This window comes from Ranitomeya variabilis, chromosome 4 (genome assembly GCF_051348905.1).
Source record: "Ranitomeya variabilis isolate aRanVar5 chromosome 4, aRanVar5.hap1, whole genome shotgun sequence".
Taxonomy (NCBI): domain Eukaryota; kingdom Metazoa; phylum Chordata; class Amphibia; order Anura; family Dendrobatidae; genus Ranitomeya; species Ranitomeya variabilis.
The window spans coordinates 262,944,809-262,964,994 of record NC_135235.1 but is presented as its reverse complement, the minus strand read 5'-3'; the positions used below and the strand labels follow the sequence as shown (position 1 = coordinate 262,964,994).

Here is a 20,186-nt window from a genome sequence, read left to right as displayed (position 1 = left end):
CTCAGGAAAACCCGAGCAACGAGTATATTCGCTCATCACTAATAATGATCCTAAACACACATCAAAATTCACAATAGAATACCTCAAAAGGCGCAAGCTTAAGGTTTTAAAATGGCCCCCATCTGTCCCCTGATCTGAACATCATTGAAAATATGTGTCTAGACCGCAAAATAGCAGAGGATGCAAAATTACCTGGGAATCTCACAGAACCAAAAGAATTTTCCAAGGAAGAATGGATGAAAATCCCTCAATCAAGAATTAAAAGAATCTTATCTGTCTACCAAAAAATTTACAAGCTCTGATACTTTCAAAACGGGGCACTACTAGGTACTTTTGCATTGGCTCAGTTTCCTTTTTGTAATTTTTAAAATATGAAAGTTGAAAATATGTATTATTTTTGCGTAAAATACAGTTCCTTGCGAAAGTATTTGGCTCCCTGGAACTTTTCAACCTATTCCCACATATCATGCTTCAAACATACAGATACCAAATTGTGAAGTTGAACGTAAATTTATTGGTTATTTAAAATTTTTGTGGAAATTCAAAAACTGAAAAGTGGGGCGTGCAATATTATTCGGCCCCGATAACTTAATACTTTGTTGCACCACTTTTTGCTGTGATTACAACTCCAAGTCGCTTGGGGTATGTCTCTGTCAGTTTTGTACATCGAGAGACTGAAATTCTTGCCCATTCTTCCTTGGCAAACAGCTCGAGCACAGTGAGGTTTGATGGAAATCGTTTGTGAACAGCAGTTTTCAGCTCTTTCCACAGATTCTCAGTTGGATTGAGGTCTGGACTTTGACTTGGCCATTCTAACACCTGGATATGTTTATTTGTGAACAATTCCATTGTGGATTTTGCTTTATGTTTGGGATCATTGTCTTGTTGGAAGACAAATCTTCATCCCAGTCTTAGGTCTTTTGCAGACTCCAACAGGTTTTCTTCAAGAATGGTCCTGTATTTGGCTCCATCCATCTTCTCATCAATTTTAACCATCTTCCTAGTGCCTGCTGAAGAAAAGCAGGCCCAAACCATGATGCTGCCACCATAATGTTTGACAGTGGGGATGGTGTGTTCAGGGTGAAGAGCTGTGTTGCCTTTACACCAAACATATCGTTTGGCATTGTTGCCAAAAAGTTCGATTTTGGTTTTATCTGACCAGAGCACCTTCTTTCACATGTTTGGTGTGTCTCCCAGGTGGCTTATTGCAAGCAACACTTTAAACAACACTTTTTGTGGATATCTTTGAGAAATGGCTTTCTTCTTGCCACTCTTACATAAAGGCCAGATTTGCGCAGTGTACGACTGATTGTTGTCCTATGGACAGACTGTCCCACCTCAGCTGTAGATATCTGCAGTTATTATTATTATTATTGTAGCGTCATTTATTCCATGGCACTTTACATGTGAGGAGGGGTATATATAAGAAAAACAAGTACAATAATCTTACACAATACAAGTCACAACTGGTACAGGATTAGAAAGGACCCTGCCTGCGAGGGCTCACAATCTACAAAGTTCATCCAGAGTGATCATGGGCCTCTTGGCTGCATCTCTGATCAGTAGTGTTGAGCGATACCGTCCGATACTTGAAAGTATCGGTATCGGATAGTATCGGCCAATACCGGCAAAGTATCGGATCTCGCAGATTCCGATACCAGATACCCATGCAAGTCAATGGGAAACCAAGTATCGGACGGTATCCTGATGGTTCCCAGGGTCTGAAGGAGAGGAAACTCTCCTTCAGGCCCTGGGATCCATATTACTGTGTAAAATAAAGAATTAAAATAAAAAATATTGATATACTCACCTCTCCGGAGGCCCCTGGACATCACCGCTGGTAACCGGCAGCCTTCTTTGCTTAAAATGAGCGCGTTTATGGCCTTCCATGACATCATGGCTTCTGATTGGTCGCGTGCCGCTCATGTGACCGCCACGCGACCAATCACAAGCCGTGACGTCATTCTCAGGTCCTAAATTCCTAGAATTCGGAACTTACTTACACACATGTGGATTATATTTATCATCATTAGGCATTTAGGACAACATTGGATCATTTAGAGATCCACAATGAACTTCTGGAGTGAGTTTACTGCACTGAAAGTAAAGAGGCCGAATAATATTGCACGCCCCACTTTTCAGTTTTTGAATTTCCACAAAAATTTTAAATAACCAATAAATTTTGTTCAACTTCACAATTGTGTTCCACTTGTTGTTGATTCTTCACCAAACATTTACATTGCATGTATTTATGCTTGAAGCATGATATGTGGGAAAAGGATGAAAAGTTCCAGGGAGCCGGATACTTTCGCAAGGCACTGTACACATGCACATATCGTTGTAACATAACCTGAGCCACCCACACATGCAGTAATAATGTCAATTGTGGCCCTCGATGTATACTATTAATGAGACGTTGAGACTCTCACAAAAAAGTAATAGTGCCTAGAAAACTGCAAAATAAAACAATAAAAAATACATATAAATCTAAATATGAGTGAACTTGTTAGGAAAAGATTCGTCAATCTCAAATTTGGCATGAACTTAGCTCATTTGAATTCGTGTTCAGATTCCCAAGCATTTTATCTCAAAGTCAGCAAAATTCAGGCACAATTGGATAAATGCTTTTGTTGGGACTTTGGATAGGATAGTGGTGCTGTATGATGTGCAGGAGGGACATGTTTTATGAGGGAGGGTGTGTGTATAGGTTACAGAGGCGGAAGAGTGTTTTCTTTCTTTTTTTTAATTAACTTAATGTGTTTACATTCCTGCAGCCAATCAGGAAGCAGAAACCATCCACAATATCTGTCCAGAAGGGCTTCTGTCATTGGCTGCAGAAGTCACAAGTTCCTCTCCATATAAAAAGCAGGCATGTTACTTTGCTGGCTCCATTTTGTCAGTGTAACAGCACAGAGAGGATTCTTCTGCTCCTGCTGCTGCAAGTTGTCATATAGTTAGCAAGGATCATGTCCTGTGTAAAATAGAACTTCCAGTATCAGACTAGTTTGTGCTATTAGTATTGTGCAGGCAGGAGTCCACATTACTTAATCCAAATCATTTGGGCTAATACCGCGTTGCAGTCAGGACTCAAGAGGCCTCATTTTCTAATCCAAATCATTTTGGCTAATATTGTGTTGCAGTCAGGAGTCTGGAGGTTACATTTCCTAATCCAAATCATTTGGGCTAATATTGGGGTGCAGGCACTAGGCCCCATTTCCTAATCCAAATAGTTTGGGCTAATACTGTGTTGCAGTCAGGTATCAAGAGTAGAAATGGTTGAACCCGAACAGTAAAGTCCGGCATCCGTACCGAACACCTACTGTTCAGGCACGGACACCGAACACGGACTTTAACAGGGAGTCTGTGTTACTGTTCGGGCTTGGTCCCCTGAACACAAGGTGTTTGTCACGCTGTCATGTGCATGACAGCATGGCAAACACTGCTTCTGATCGGCAGTAAAATCATTATCACTGGTCAGACAGTCGCAGTTCCCATGCTGTCAAAAGACAGCGGGAGCCCGCAGCTGTGATTGGAGGTATAAAATTTACCTCTGGTCAATGGAGTCGGCTGATGAAACTACTGCTGTATGCCTGCTGCAAAAGCAGAAGCCGCTGATGGGAGTATCCATCAGCCTGGCGCCTGCGCTCTAAATAAATAATTTGGAAAAAAACGGCATGGGTTCCCCTATATTTATGACAACCAGCCAGCAAAACTGACAGCTGAGGGCTGCAACCCTCTGCTGTCAGCGTTAGCAAGATTGGTTATCAAGAATAGAAGGGTCGCCACGCTCTTTTTTTAATTATTTAAATAATTTTAAAAAACAATGTGAATCCCCTCATTTATGACAAACTAGCCCTGCTGCAGCAGAACACTGGGGGTTCGTATTCTCAGGCTGGTAAGGGACCATTGATATAGGCACCCCCCAGCCTAACAACAACAGCCCACTGTTAGAAGTCGAGTTCCCGCTGCTGCACAGTGGGAATCTTGAACCATGTCTACTGCAGTCTCTCATTCTGCATTAACCGCAGTGGAGCCTGCTCAGCGGAGACGTCGGTCCCAGCGTCTTGCTCAGTCTGATTCGGTGCAAAAGGTTACTGCTGCCTTTCCAGGCTCTGCCATTGTAGCCAGTACTGATCAGCGGTGAGCAGACGTCTCTGGGACTAAGTCCTGCTTTTTCCCTTCTGAGCATGCCCAAAGGAAGACCTCTCAGTGGAGGTCTGGGGTCACATGCTCAGGTACTGCAGCAGCTCCTATTGGTCCTCTAGGAAGGTCCTGAAGTTGCTCAGTTACTGTAGCAGTCCTCATTGGTCCTCTAGGAAGGTCCTGAATTTGCTGCAGCTATAAAAGGTTTGCATGGCCACATGGCCATGCGCTAGTATACTCTTGTTTACGTGTGTGTTGTGAGTGAAAGTCGCTCTTTAAACATCCCCTCCCTTGTGTTTGAATGCTCGCGTAAGGAGGATGATTGTAATCTAGCGCCCGACTTGTTACCAACACTAGTACACAAACAGCGTCTATTACTGTGACCACCAGTATGGTGCCGCGTGCTATCTCCGCGCTTTCCTAACCCAAGTCTGGGTGGTTAGTGGCATCCGCCAGAGCGGCACTGCATGCACTCTCATGCTACTTTATTATTATTTCTGTTACGTGCGGTACTGCGGCTCTGTGACACAACAGAGTTCACTTCCTTCACACAGGGTGAAGCTAACTGGTGTGTGTATTCTCATTGTACCACCAAATAGTTCATCATTGCTTAGCAGCAGGTTCCATCTCTGCACGGTGGACCCCGGGCTGCGAACGCACCATATTCACTTTCTCTAATTATTTGGTGTGTTCCGCTAGCCCTAACATTATACTAGTGCCAGTGTCTGGCTAAGTAATGACAGACGAACAGCGATTGCAGGGGTACATCCAGCTGCTGGAGGGCAGGTTGGCGGCTCTTGAGCGCACAACCTCAGCGGTGGATGTTACCGCAATCGCTTTTCAGGCTGCTAGCATGGCTGCAGTTGCTTTACCCACTGCCATCTCTGTTCCGACCTTATCTCACCTCCCGCTGCCAGAGAAATACTCTGGTGACAGTAAATCCTGTAGGGGTTTGGTGAGCCAGTGCAGTATACACCTCGAGCTCCTGGCTGCATGTTTTCCCACAGAGCGGGCAAAGGTGGGATTTATAATTTCTGTGCTGTCGGACAGGGCATTAGAGTGGGCTACGCCGCTGTGGGAGCGTGACGATCATGTGGTGCAAAGTGCTCCTCGGTTTTTGAGCACTCTGAAACAGGTCTTTTTAGGACCCCAAGTCACCCATGATACCGTGCTCCAACTGTTGGCATTGACTCAGTGTTCGTTCATGGTCAGCCATTTTGCCATTCACTTCCGGACATTAGCGTCTGAGCTGGAATGGTCGGATAAAGCCCTTATCCCGGTATTTTGGAGAGGGCTGGCTGACCATGTGAAGGACACTTTGGCCACTAGGGAGTTTCCGCCACACTGGAGGAGCTCATAGCTATGTCAACCTGCATCGACCTTCGTTTTCACGAGCGAAGGTTGAAGTGAGCCCAGTGTAGGCAGAGGTTTCGGCTGGCTCCCACCTTCGCCAAACCTCAGGAATCTCCGGTCCAGGTGTCCGAGTCACATGAGGCCGTAGAGGTGTTGCGATTGGGATCTAAGTCCCGGCCCGCTCATGCACTTAAGGTCTGTCATGTTTGCCGGCAATCAGGACATCTTGCCTCCAAGTGTTCTCAGCGGTCGGGGAAACATCGGCGTCTAGTGGTACTTAGAGGAGGTACACTAGACACAGAGACGTTTTCCTCTAAATTGTCCTTCAAGGGGACAATTACTATAGGCCCATCCACTCTTATGGTAGAGCTTTGCCTGGACATCGGGGTGGAAGGCAATTTCACGTCATCTGCTTTCGCCCAGCATCACGCAATTCCCCTGGTGATGCTCGCTAAACCTGTGACCGTTCGAGTGGTAAATGGGTCAACACTACCCTCACAGATTACACATCAAACCATTCCATTCACTCTTTCTATGTCTCCATCACATCAGGAGATTATCTCCCTATTAGTCTTTCCTGAGGGAATTGATGAGGTCCTGTTGAGAATACCATGGCTTCGCTATCATTCTCCTCATATAGAGTGGTCCTCAGTGAAAATTTTGGGATAGAGTAAATCCTGTGAGGGTAGATGTCAGAGGGAGTGCGTACAGGTTGCTATTACAGAAATACCGCAGATCTTTCCTCTCTCCCCAAGCACTATTGGTCCTATGCGGACGTGTTCTCCAAAAGGGCTGCGGAGACTCTTCCGCCTCATATGATTGTCCTATTGCCTGGTGCAGAGCCTCCCCAGGGTTGAGTCTATCCGTTATCTCTTCCGGAGATGGAGGCAATGTCCCAGTGCATTCAAGAGAATTTGGCAAGAGGATTCATTAGGAAGACAGTGTCACCTGCAGGGGCTGGGTTCTTCTTCGTGCAGAAGAAGAATGGAGAACAACGTCCATGCATAGACTACAGGGGTCTTAACGCCATCACCGTTAAGAATAAATACCCACTACCCCGATGTCTGAACTTTTTGATAGGCTACGGGGAGCAAGGGTATTTACTAAGTTAGATCTGCGGGGTGCTTACAACCTGATTTGCATCAGTGAGGGGGACGGATGGAAGATGGATTTTAACACCAGGGATGGGCACTATGAATATCTGGTGATGCCCTTAGGGCTCTGTAATGCCCCAGCCATTTTCCAAGACTTTGTGAACGATATCTTCCGGAAGATGCTCACCACCTCAGTCATAGTCTATCTGGATGATATTCTCATCTATTCTCCAGATATTGACTCCCATCGGAGAGATGTTCGCAAAGTCTTCGACCTCTTACGGGAAAACTCCCTCTACGCCAAGTTGGAGAAGTATGTGTTTGAGCAGGAGTCCTTGCCTTTCCTTAGCTATACCATCTCTGCCCAGTGATTGTCTATGGATCCTGACAAGCTACAGGCTGTGAAGGACTGGCAAGAACCCCATTCTCTTAAAGCGGTGCAGCACTTTATGGGTTTCATTAATTACTATCGCCATTTCATCCCACACTTCTCAACTTTGGTAGCTCCCTTGATTGCCCTCACCAAGAAGGGAGCAAATCCCAAGTTGTGGTCGGAGGAGGTCTCCAAGACCTTTCTCTCGATTAAGTCACACTTCACTAGTGCTCCCATCCTACATCGTACCCGATGTAGATAAGCCATTTATTATGGAGGTGGATGCCTCATCCTTTGGTGCTGGAGCAGTCCTCTTCCAAAAGGATGCTCAAGGTTGGAAGTATCCTTGCTTCTTCTTCTCCAAGACCGTTTCACCAGCGGAGAGGAATTATTCCTTCAGGGACAGGGAGTTGCTAGCCATTAAGTTGGCTTTCTCAGAGTGGAGATACCTCTTGGAGGGAGCTCGGTTTCCCTTCCAAGTGTTCACAGACCACAAGAACTTGGTGTACTTACAGACGGCCCAGCGGCTGAATTCTCGCCAGGCTAGATGGTCCCTGTTCTTCTCCCGGTTCCATTTAACTCTCCATTTTCTCTCTGGGGAGAAGAACATTCATGCCGATGCTCTCTCTCGCTCCGTAGTGTCATCTGAGGAGGAGGAGGAGCCTCGGCTTATTGTCCCTTCTGAGAGCCTGAGAACTGTGGCTCCGGTTTCGCTAGTCTGTGCCCTCATGCAAGACTTTTGTTCCTTCTAATTTGTGACCGGAGGTTCTCTCTTGGGCTCACTCGACCAGGGTGGATGGACATTTTGGGACCAAGAGGACACCTGAGCTCTTGGTGAGGACGTACTGGTGGCTGCATATGGCCTATGACGTCGGGGACTATATTCGGGCGTGTGTCTCCAGGGCCAAGAATCAGTCTCCTCGGCAATGACCTGCTGGGCAACTTTACCCCCTGCCGGTGGCAGACAGGCCCTGGTAGATGGTTGGGATGGACTTCGTGGTGGGCTTACCCAAGTCTCGTTACTGCACCGTTATCTGGGTTGTCACCGATCATTTCTCTAAGATGGGGCACTTGGTGCCGCTTCCACGGTTACCTTCTGCTCGGGCCTTGGCGGCAATGTTCATTAAACACATTTTCCGTCTACATGGCATGCCTGATAAAATTGTCAGTGACCGGGGTCCCCAGTTCGCATCTTGGTTTTGGAGAGAGCTCTGTCATCTACTCACCATAGAACTAAATCTCTCCTCTGCATATCATCCCGAGACAAATGGGTTGGTAGAGAGGGCGAACCAGACTCTGGTGACATATTTGCGACATTTTGTCTCTGCTAGGCAGGATGACTGGGCATCTTTGCTACCTTGGGCAGAATTTGCTCTGAACAACGCCGTAGCCTATTCCACTGGGCAGACTCCTTTTCTCCTTAATTACGGCCAGCATCCGCCTGTCCCTGTGCCCATTCCCGTGTCATCCACTGATTCCAGGGTGGCAGACTGGGCAGTGGAGGCATGTGACATTTGGGAATGCACACAGGATGTCATTTGGGCTTCCAAGGAGAGAATGAGGGTTTCTGCCAATGCTCACCGGCGCCCCTCTTCGACCTTCGCTCCTGGCGACTTATTGTGGCTCTCTGCCTTTAACATCAGGCTGCAAGTTGAGTCCACAAAGTTTGCGCCTCACTACATTGGTCCTTTCAAGGTTCTGGAACAGGTTAACCCTGTGGTCCAACGTTTGGCTATTCCTCAGTGGCTTGGTATCACCGACACCTTCCACGTTTCCCTCTTAAAGCTCGTCTGCTGTATATGTTCCGGTTTTCTGAGTCATCTGCTGGGACATTGGGTTCATCCACGGATGAGTACGAGGTGAATGCTATCGTGAGGTGCAAAGTGGTACGTGGCAAAAAATACTATCTGATGGACTGGAAGGGCCACAGTCCTGAGGACAGAACCTGGGAACCTGTAGAGCACATTCAGGCTCTGCTGCTCATTGCAGCCTTTGAGCGTAGCGAGACCCAACGAGGGGGGTAATGTTAGGAATTGAGTTCCCGCCACTGCACAAGGGGGAATCTCGAACCATGTCTGCTGCAGTCTCTCATTCTGCATCAGCCACAGTGGAGCCTGCTCAGCGGAGATGTCGGTCCCAGCGTCTCGCTCAGTCTGATTCTGTGCAAAGGGTTACTCCTGCCTTTCCAGGCTCTGCCATTGTAGCCTGTACTGATCAGCGGCGAGCAGACATCTCTGGGACTAAGTCCTGCTTTTTCCCTTCTGAGCATGCCCAAAGGAAGACCTCTCAGTGGAGGTCTGGGGTCACATGCTCAGGTACTGCAGCAGCTCCTATTGGTCCTCTAGGAAGGTCCTGAAGTTGCTCAGTTACTGTAGCAGTTCTCATTGGTCCTCTAGGAAGGTCTTGAACTTGCTGCAGCTATAAAAGATTCACATGGCCACGCGGCCATGCGCTAGTATACTCTTGTTTACGTGTGTGTGTTGTGAGTGAAAGTCGCTCGTTAAACATCCCCTCCCTTGTGTTTGAATGCTCGCGTAAGGAGGATGATTGTAATCTAGCACCCGACTTGTGACCAATACTAGTACACAAACAGCGTATATTACCGTGACCGCCAGTGCGGCGCCATGCGCTATCTCCACGCTTTCCTAACCCAAGTCTGTTTAGTCAGTGGCTTCTGCCAGAGCGGCACTGCATGCACTCTTCTGCTACTTTATTATTATTTCTGTTACGTGCGGTACTGCGGCTCTGTGACACAACAGGGTTTGCTTCTTTCACACAGGGTGAAGCTAACCCGTGTGGGTATCCTCATTGTACCGCCATATAGTTCATCATTGCTTAGCAGCAGGTTCCATCTCTGCACGGTGGACCCCTGGCTGCGAACGCACCTTATTCCTTTTCTCTAATTATTTGGTGCGTTCCGCTAGCCCTAACACCCGCAGCTGCCCAGAAAAGGTGCATCGATTAGATATGCCAATTCTGGCGCTTTGCCCTGTTGCAGTGGCAAGTGTGGTTCATATTTGTGAGGTTGATGTTTACGGTGAAATCAAGCCTACAGCTTCGTAATGGAGAGGCATCTATGAGACACTTATCCATTACTAATCCTATTGTTATATTGTAAATAAAAACACACAGCCAGAATAACATCCTTTAATTGAAAGGATGACACAGACTCCTTTAATGATTATAAATTAAATCATACTCATGCCATCGCCCATTCCATTGAAGCCCTTATCTCCTGTAATAAAACAAAAGTATAAAACAACCATGTCCCTCCCCTGTCTGTAGTTTTCTCCCATGCTGTAATCCATGTCTGGTGATAAACAGTTTTCAACCTGGTGCCAAGATGCGATCATCCAGGCTGAGAACAACCAATGAATGAGATGCTGTGAGATTCACGCTAGCACAGTGAGAAAAAGTCTCACAGTGGAGCGCTGAGTTCAGAGAGTTCACCACAGATCACTGGGAGAAATTTCTCACAGCCTCAGTGATCAGTGGTAACTTTGATGACATCACAACTAGTCACTGATGCTGCGCTCGCAGCAACTCATTCTCACAGTGGTTCTCATCCTGGACATGTTGGCACCATCCAGTTTGAAAACTGTTTATCCCCAGACATGGATTACAGAGTGGGACAGAACAACGAAGGGGTGAGGTATATGGTTGTTTTTTGTTTTTGTTTTTATTACAGGAGACTATGGCATCAATGGAATGGTCAATGATGTGAGTATGGTTTAATTTAGAACCATTAAAGGAGTCTGTGCCATTCTTTCAATTAAATGACTTTATTCTGGCTGTATATTAATTTACAATATAACTATCGGATTAGTAATGGATAGGTGTCTTATAGAAGTTCATCCATTTCTAAGCCGTAGACTTGATGTCACCAGACAATACAAAGGTGACATGAATTACATGAAACCTGCAAATATGAACTCCACTTACCACCGCTACAGCGGTGCTAACCCCAGATGTCTACTTTAACAAGGCTGGTTGTTAAATATGCTGGACCCCATGCCGTTGTTTTTAAATTATTTATTTAAATAATGTAAAAAACAGTGTGGGGACCCCTCTATTCTTGATAACCAACCTTGCTAAAGCTGACAGCTAATGGTTGCAGCCCCCAAATGTCAGTTTTGCCTGGCTGGTTATCAAAAATACAGGGGAACCCATGTTGTTTTTTTTAAATTATTTATATAGAGGCACATTATACTATTTCTACTCTGAGGAAATTAATGCCATTTTACTGGTGTGTGACAATAATTTTTGGAAATATGAAGTCTCAAAGTCGGTGATCATCTGATGGGTTGCCTGTAGTAGAAGGGGTGTCAGAGGCACATTATACTATGCATGGCACTTTAGTGGGGTGTGACAATAATTTTTGGAAATATCGAGACACAAAGTTGAGTCTCCATCTGGTGGGTTTCCTGTAGTGGAAGGGGTATCAGAGGCTCATTATACTGTTTCTACTCTGAGGAAATGTATGCCACTTTAGTGGTGTGTGACAATAATTATTGGAAAGGTGGAGACTCAAAGTTGGGTCTCCGACTGCTGGGTTAGGCTGGTTTCACATTTGCAGTTGTGTCCGCAGCGTTTGTGCCGCAATTTTCCGCATGCGTCTTGCATTCCTATCTTTAACATTAGGGACGCAGGTGTCTGTGATTGGTTGCATTTTGCCGCATTTGACGACGCATTCATCGTTTCGTCGTCTGCGGCTTGGCACGGTAAACGCTACATGTATTAATTTTAGAGGCGTCAATTTGCCGCCTAGAAATGTATGCGGTTGTTAGCAGAAGGAAAAAAAAACGCATTTCGGTCTATGTGAACGCATGCGTTTGCAAGCACGTGCGTTTGCTTGTGTTTGTGAACGCAAGCATTGCACTACAGGAAAACTTGTCTAGACACTGATTACCCACCCCCCACTTACAAACTGATAAGAGGAGGGAGTGAGCATTGGCAGGTCACTATGCAGCAGACTGGTAAGCAGACCAGACAGAGGAAAGCACCTTGGAGGAAGCAAGACTGAACAATGTGAGTATATCTTAGCCAATGCCTTTATTTTCTATTTTCTGTCTCTATATGTCCTAATTTCTGTCATTTTTTTCTTTCTGCATGCATCAGAATGTCATCTTCTTCTGAGGAGGAGCAACAGCCTGGGCCTGCACAATGGAAAAATGTCAGTGAAGTGAGTACTCACCTCTTCAGATTGGTAAGTATTCACTGTCATATCTACACGTGTCAAATTTTTTTTTCCTTTTTTTAGAGCAGTTCTTCCACTGCGGCAGAGGCTGAGCAGGAGCAGCATGCAGCGGCAGCGTGTAAGTATACCTGGCTGACTGTTTATTGTATCCTGACTTTACTATTCTTGAATGTTCATTTCTTTACTTTCCTCTTTCTTTACCTTTTTCTTCTTGACTCCTTTTTTTTTCTTGACTTTCAATATTCATGCCAGTTTTCTGTCTCTGTCTTCTTTCTTTTCCTAATGTTAATCTCTCCAACATTAATGTCTTTATTTGTTTTATAGGTTCCAGAACGGGTTGAGGACCTCATTGAAAATAACCTCCTAATCTACCTGGTCCATGAGCGAGTCCCGTTGTGGGACACCCGGGTTCTGCAGCACTCGGACAACGTGATGATCTGGCGGCTATGGAATGAGGTGGCCAAAGCGATGTGGGATGGCTGGGACAATGCCGCGACTCAGGTCCGAAATGCATTTTGTAAGTATTGTAATGCGGTGTGCTGCAGCAGTGACCTTGGCCGTGATCACACAACTGTGTGTGATTAGAGAAACTCCTGAGAGTTTCTCTCATTGCTGTCACGGGGAGGCTAGGTGGGCGAGAGCTAATAACCCGGGCCCCTGAAATTTCTAGGGAAACTAGGGAGACTAGGGAAATCCTGACTAACCCTCTACCTGAAGTTTACACTGAAAGTGTGCATGTACAGGCCTCGAACCTCATCCTGCCTCCTGTTTCAACCCTAGGCTGAAAACCTCCACCCACCACCCAGTGAATGCTATACACCAATACCCACAGTTTGCACAGACAAGGATAAAGGAAAATATACACCACGCCGCAGTCACTCAGGAATACACTATAAATGTGCAGGGCAAAATAAACACAAATATAGGAAGGAGTAAATAAGACAAAGGAAAATACACCACCAGCTACGATTCTCCAACAACCAGCTCTCCAGTCCAGGCCGAGATAACAATGCACAAGACAGAAGTTATAATCGGCGATGCCCAATGATCAGGAGAACTATTTAAAGGCAATGGGCATGGCCCAGCTTCCAATCCGAGGATAAGGTAAATTAACCCCAGAACAGCTAGATAAAATCTAGCCAACGTCAATGAGCAAATAGTGGTCAAAAGCGGAATTACCGCTGTCTGTCGGACGACCTGGTCTGAACAGCGTTCGACATGACAATTACACACAGTTGTCTGATCATGGTCAAAAGTACATTGTCTAACCATTATTTATATTTTTCAACAGTGCTCAAAGTCAAAACACGTTGGCGTTCGATGAAGGATTGCTTCAACAAGGACCTTCGTCAAGAGAGCCAGGTTCCTAGTAGTTCTGGAGCAAGGATCCGCAAATACAAGTATCACCGCATCCTTGCATTTTTGAGACCTGTCCTTGCCCAGAGAACGTAAGTATTTTTTGTGGTGTAATGGGTTGTGTTGGATTGCCTAATCTGTATTTTTCTATTCCACAGGAGTTGGCACTTTACTATTGTAAATGTTTTGTATTAATGTGTTTTTTTCTTCTTTTTTCACAGCACATGGAGCAGCACTCTTGACCCTGGTTCTGGAGCGGTCTTTCATCAAACAGCCACGGACCTGTCCCAGCCTACCAGCAGTGCTGCTGCAAGTGGGCCTGTCACACAGATGGGAGACCAGGAAACTGGTCCATCAGGTGTTCCCCTGTCCCAGTCCTCTGCCTCTTTTTTGGGGCTCTTCCTGGCAGCGGCAGAGGGCCTTGGACAGGTCACTCATGCTCGAGTTTTTGCACTTGAGCTCGGTCTTTCATGATGGACTCAAGGCGATGGGTGACCGACTGGATAGTGCCATAAACCATATGAATACACTTATCCAGGAGGTCACCAAAAGCCTTGACCAAGTGAAAGTGGACCTCCAGAGGCCAGCACATCATTTTTTCAATCAAATTGAACAGGGCATGTCAGAACACCTTACTCCTGATCTCCATCTTAGTGTCATGCAGGCCTGCAATGCTGCTTACGTGCAGGTTATGCAGCAGAGTTGGTATTTTCAGCAGACAGTGGCGGCATATCCACCTGTGCCAACACTGTCACGCTTGACCTCAATGCCGAGCTCTGCTGCATACCACTGCATGGCCACCTCCATTCCAAGCACTGCCGGACACCACTACAGCACCATCAACATGCTGAGTGCTGTTGGACAGCTCACCGCCACCACCATGACAACTGCTGCTCCTGCTTGGACCTCCTCCACTGCCTCCACCATGCAGCAGCAGGACCCAGGCATGGCCTTCCGCTCCACCGTCACCACGATGCAGCAGGACCCTGGCATGGCCTTTCGCTCCACCACCACCATGATGCAGCAGGACCCAGGCATGGCCTACCCACCACCATGATGCAGCAGGACCCTGGCATGGCCTTCTGCTCCACCACCACCATGATGCAGCAGGACCCAGGCATGGCCTTCTGCTCCACCACCACCACGATGCAGCAGGACGCTGGCATGGCTGTCCGCTCTACGAGCACAATGCAGCAGCCGTACCCTGACAGGTCGCCCACCATGACCAGGCCGCAACAGACTTACACATGGATCCCAAAAAGGGGAAAAAAAATAAACAGCAGTGGACTATCCGTATTCCTCCCCCTCACCTCCCAATGTGTCTGTAATTTCAGGTTGCCTCACCCTTCCAGTGTGTCTCAGCCCTCTCATGTGTCAAGCCCCATTCCTGAACTCCCAGACCCCACTACTTTAATTGCTCCTCCTGCCACCCCTGCGTCATCCACACTTAGCCAGGCTTCACAGCTACACCCCCCCCAGTTCCGTCACTCTATCCCAAGCAGGCGCAGTTAAATTTTTTTTGTGTTAAAAAATAAATAATAATGTTTTTTGCCCCCAATAATGTTTGGTTATTTGTGTATTTCGCCGTCGGCAACACACAACGTACGCCTGATAAAACACTGCGCCGCAAACTATATTTTTTTGCCAACTCATAGCTCCAGTAGTTATTAAGTACAAGACTGCAGCTTTGTGTGTTTGGTATAGAGCCACACTATGAGGTGGCAAAAAAATATATAACTTGTATTTTCTCCATAATCTCTTCAGTCTGGTTAATCTGTGTCGCAGACTGAAGAGAAAATGGCGGTAATACAAAGCATAAATAATGAGTTCATGAAGCATAAAACTGCGTATTGAACTCATTATTTATGACACCTGACCTGGTGAGTAGAGAACTGCCTTGTATAACCTCCATTTTTTCTTCAGTGTACATAATCTATTTCACACAAACTGAAAAGACGATGGAGGTCATACAAGGCATATCTATACTCACCTGAACATGTGTCAGAAATAGTGAATTCATGAGGCTGTTATTTGTGCATCATGAATTCATTATATATGACACCTGACTTGATAAGTGTAGATCTGCTTTGCATTATACCTCCATCGTCTCTTCAGTCTGCGTCCAATAGATACTGCACAACAGAATCAGGACGTAATGACGTCAACTACCTTACCACTAACAACACAAGTGGTTTTTTTAGGAAATACATAGGAGACTTGGTCAAGATATCAAAACACGAAGTTTATTAACAAAAAATATTAGTGACATTTAAAACATAACTGGTACAGACCCAAACCCAACAGGACATTTTACACAATATTGTCTTGCCATGCCACACGTCCAGTATCAGAATCAAGATAGGCAGCAAATTGGTCCTGCATGTGGCCAACTTCAACAGTTGACCGCAGCGGGTGATGCTGGTAATCTGGCAATGGGTTTGCAACTGGTTCATCCAGTTCAATGTTGGGTCGCTCCTTAGCCATTATGTAATTATGGAGAACCACACAGGCTTTGACCACCTCATTGACTGTCTCCATTTTTAAATTATTGGCTGTCGCAAGGATGCGCCATTTTGAGACTAGTATCCCAAAGGTACACTCTACTGTTCTTCGGGCCCTGGTCAGTCTGTAGTTATAAATCGTTTTAGTGTGGTTCATGTGCCGACAGGAATATGGCTTCAGTAGGTTTTCACACATTTGAAAGGCCTCATCCCCAACCATAAGAAATGGCATCGGTGGGCCTCGAGTGTTGGGGAGAGGTCGTGGCAGTGGAAAATTAAAATTTTTGCCATACACACGTCGGCCCATATCCGAGTTCTTGAAAGTCTGTGGGTCATTGCCACGGCCAAAAGCTCCAATGTCCATGGTGATGAAGCGACAGTCCGCATTTGCTATTGCCATGAGCACAAAAGAAAAATATTTTTTGTAGTTGAAGTACTCCAATCCAGTTCTGGCGGGTTTGATAATGCGTATGTGCTTTCCATTCCCAAACAGTTGGAGAAATCACACACACTGCAGAATTTTTCTGCAATTTCTATCCATATGTACTCCGTGGGTAGGGGAATAAATTCATCCCGGAGAACATTCCACAAAGCCCGGCAGGTGTCCGCAACTATTCCAGACAGGGTGGAAATTCCAAGCCGGTACTGAAAGTGGAGGGATGATAAGCTCTCTCTGGTTGCCAGAAATCTGAAATAAAATAAAAAAATATAATTAAAATCAATTCCATTCATGGTGGTATTTAGCTAAAGATATAAATGAAAATACAAATAATACATGACAGACCAACAATAATTATGACTGGCATTCGTTTAGAATTCTTATGTACCTTAATGTAACCAGGAGACGTTCCTCTGCTGGAATCGATCTACGGAGCTGGGTGTCCTGTCTCCGGATGGCTCCTTGGACACAACCAAGCAAATCCCGGAAAGAGTCTTGACTCTTGAGACATCCTGGTATATTCCGGGAATTTGTCCGGTTTGGCATTAAGCTCGCCATATAGCGTGTGATACGCTCCACGGCTCTCCCGTAGATCAATAATGGGTGTTTCCAAAAACGTCTACACCGTGTCCTTCTCTGTCGTTCTCTATTTCTTTGCTGCTCCCAAGCAAACGCACAGGCAAGAAACAGCTTGATGCTTAAATCCAGGTTGAAATAAAAGCTCTCCATGCAAAGATCCATCATGACACAGGATACAGTAGAAAACTGTTAAGATTTCAGCAGTCCAAGGGTCTACATATAGATATCCCATAATACACGTCCACTGTAGTCCTATTGGCGGTGTCTGTTTATTTCGATTTTTCTCCTGTTAAATATTCCACCATGCGCACAGAAAATGCAAACGCATGCAAAATGCATGAATAATCATGTAAACGCCGCGTTTTTTTAACCGCATGCGTTACCTTATGCGTCTAAAAAATGCTGCGTTTGTACGCGTTTGCATGTGGTTTTTCGTGCGTTTGAGGTTGCGGATTAAATGTTGCAGGTTGTGACGCAAATGTGAAACTAGCCTTACCTATAATGGAAGGATTGTCAGAGGCCTATTATACTTTATCTACTCTGAGGAAATGTATGCCACTTTAGTGGTGTGTGACAATAATTATTGGAAAGGTGGAGACTCAAAGTTGGGTCTCTGTCTGGTGGGTTGCCTGTAATGGAAGGAATGTCAGAGGTCTTTTATACTTTTTCTACTCTTGAAATGTTTGGACTCTAAGTTGGGTCTCCTTCATGTGCCTTGCCTGTAGCAGTAGGTCTCCAAGACCGGCAGGCCTACACTTACTTTCAGTCAACTACCTGTGCCACTATCCTTACATTTTTATAAGATTTGTGGTCTACCAAGATAATATTTGTGACGTCTGAGTGTGGTTGAGCAAAAACCCACCTCATCTTAATTGAAGCTTTAATCCCAAGCTCTAAATGCTGGCCCTGACTCTGCTACCTCATGCATGGCCCATGGCTAGCTGCTGCTGTGCCATTATCACATTTCTACTGTGGGTGAATTGATCAGTCAACTACTTGTGTACTTTCCTAACATTTTTAGAACATTTGTGGTCTACCAAGATGATATTTGTATCACCTGAGTGTGGCTGAGCAAAAATACAGTTTTAGCTGTTGCATGAGGTATCAGGACTCCCAGCACAGCAGGCTTACAATGGTCCCTCACCCACTGTTAGGGCTGGCGGAACGCACCAAATAATTATAAAGATGGAATAAGGTGCGTTCGCAGCCCAAGGTCCACCGTGCAGAGATGATACCCGCTGCTCGGTAATGGCGGACAGTAAATGGTGGTATAATGAGAACACAAACGGGTTAGCTTCACCCAGTATGAAGGAAGTGAACCTAGTTGCGTCACAGTGCCGCAATACCGCAGAGGGAATGCAAGTATAAAGTCACAGGACTCTGCCCCAAGACGCGGGGTTAGAGTCTCTTTAGACCACTTGCGCTCGGCACCAGGTCTGCTGTGCCAGGGAAAAACTAACTAATAATTTACCGCACTGAGTGGGTGCAGCGCTGCTCTGGTGGATGCCACTAACCACCCTAACTAAGGCTAGGAAAGCGCACTAATTGTGCAAGGCACCGCACTGGCGGTCGCTGCTGATTGACCCAGTAATATCGTGCTCCTAAGCTGGACAGCACTGTCTGGCGCTAGATTGCTCCATGATTTGCGACTAGTAGTGTTGAGCGATACCGTCCGATACTTGAAAGTATCGGTATCGGAAAGTATCGGCCGATACCGGCAAAGTATCGGATCTAATCCGATACCGATACCCGATACCCATACAAGTCAATGGGACACCAAGTATCGGAAGGTATCCTGATGGTTCCCAGGGTCTGAAGGAGAGGAAACTCTCCTTCAGGCCCTGGGATCCATATCAATGTGTAAAAGAAAGAATTAAAATAAAAAATAGGGATATACTCACCTCTCCGGCGACCCCTTGACTTTACCGCCGTAACCGGGAGCTGTTGTACCTAAGAATGCGCGCTTGAAGGGTCTTAGATGACGTCACGGCTCTACGCGACCAATCACAAAGCCGTGACGTCACCTAAGGTCTTTAAAGTGCTTGAAAGACCTTAGGTGACGTCACGGCGCCGTGACGTCATCTAAGGCCCTTCAAGCGCGCATTCTTAGGTACAACGGCTCCCGGTTATGGCGGTAAAGTCCAGGGGCCGCCGGAGAGGTGAGTATATCCCTATTTTTAATTTTAATTCTTTCTTTTACACAGTGATATTAATCCCGATACCGATTCCCGATACCACAAAAGTATCGGATCTCGGTATCGGAATTCCGATACCGCAAGTATCGGCCGATGCCCGATACTTGCGGTATCGGAATGCTCAACACTAGCGACTAGGGTTGAGCGAAACGGATCGGTCATTTTCATAAATCGGCGACTTTTAGGCAAAGTCGGGTTTCATGAAACCCGAACCGATCCTAGTGTGGGATCGGCCATGTGGTACACGATCAGAGCGCCAAAGTTGCGTTTCATATGACGCTGTCACCGCCGTTTTTCATCCAATGAAGGAGGACGCAGAGTGTGGACAGCGTGATGACATAGGTCTCGGTCCCCACCATCTTAGAGAAGGGCATGGCAGTGATTGGCTTGCTGTCTGCGGCGTCACAGGGGCTATAAAGGGGCGTGCACGCCTACCGCCATCTTACTTCTGCCGATCTGAGCATAGGGAGAGGTGTTGCTGCAGTTAGTCAGAAGCAGGGACAGAGTTAGGGAGGAAATATAAACCCCCAAACCGCTTGTGCTGGAGCGATTTTCACTGTCCCACACCACCTTTTTGTGCAGGGATAGTGGAGGTCGTATTTTAGTGCAGCAGCTGCATAGCTGTGTGCATGGTGCTGCGCAAACCAACTGCTTTTTTTAAAAAAAAATTCCTGTTGCTCGTTTCTGCACAGTTACCTATCTTGTTTATTTGTCCACGTTTTTGTGTTCAGCAGTCCTTTTTATTGCTGCCATACTTGTCCTGAGCTCATTGTAGGGAGCTTGTTATTTATTTATTTATTTTTAAATAATAATTCCAGCCACTTTCTGGCACGTTCATAGTGTTGTGTTATACCACTGGGCCAGAGTTGTGGTTCTGTGTCTCCTCCCCAAAAAAAGGGAGATTAAAATTCGCACACAGTCTATATTCTGCTGTACTGCTAGTGTGTCATATATAT

At 46.1% G+C, this 20,186-nt stretch overlaps 2 protein-coding genes across 2 annotated transcripts in view; both read left to right on the top strand.

Annotated features, from left to right (window-relative positions):
• LOC143764292 (indolethylamine N-methyltransferase-like) overlaps positions 1-20,186 on the top strand; it is a 99,548-nt gene that overhangs the window by 13,770 nt on the left and 65,592 nt on the right. The gene's annotated exons all lie outside the window — the stretch shown is intronic.
• On the top strand, positions 12,275-17,599 carry LOC143766987 (uncharacterized). The gene is made up of 4 exons (XM_077255008.1): positions 12,275-12,677; positions 13,452-13,608; positions 13,738-13,829; positions 17,502-17,599. Exons 1-4 carry the CDS (start codon positions 12,593-12,595, stop codon positions 17,597-17,599), a joined length of 432 nt encoding a protein of 143 aa, XP_077111123.1. The 5' UTR covers positions 12,275-12,592.

What these genes read in the sequence shown, in the direction of transcription:
- LOC143766987 (XM_077255008.1), top strand. Translation starts at nt 12,593, where the DNA reads ATGATCTGGCGGCTATGGAATGAGGTGGCCAAAGCGATGTGGGATGGC. An exon ending in CCTGTCCTTGCCCAGAGAAC is followed by an intron (nt 13,609 to 13,737) that starts GTAAGTATTTTT and finishes CTTTTTTCACAG; the next exon opens with CACATGGAGCAGCACTCTTG. An exon ending in TACCAGCAGTGCTGCTGCAA is followed by an intron (nt 13,830 to 17,501) that starts GTGGGCCTGTCA and finishes TAAATGTTGCAG; the next exon opens with GTTGTGACGCAAATGTGAAA.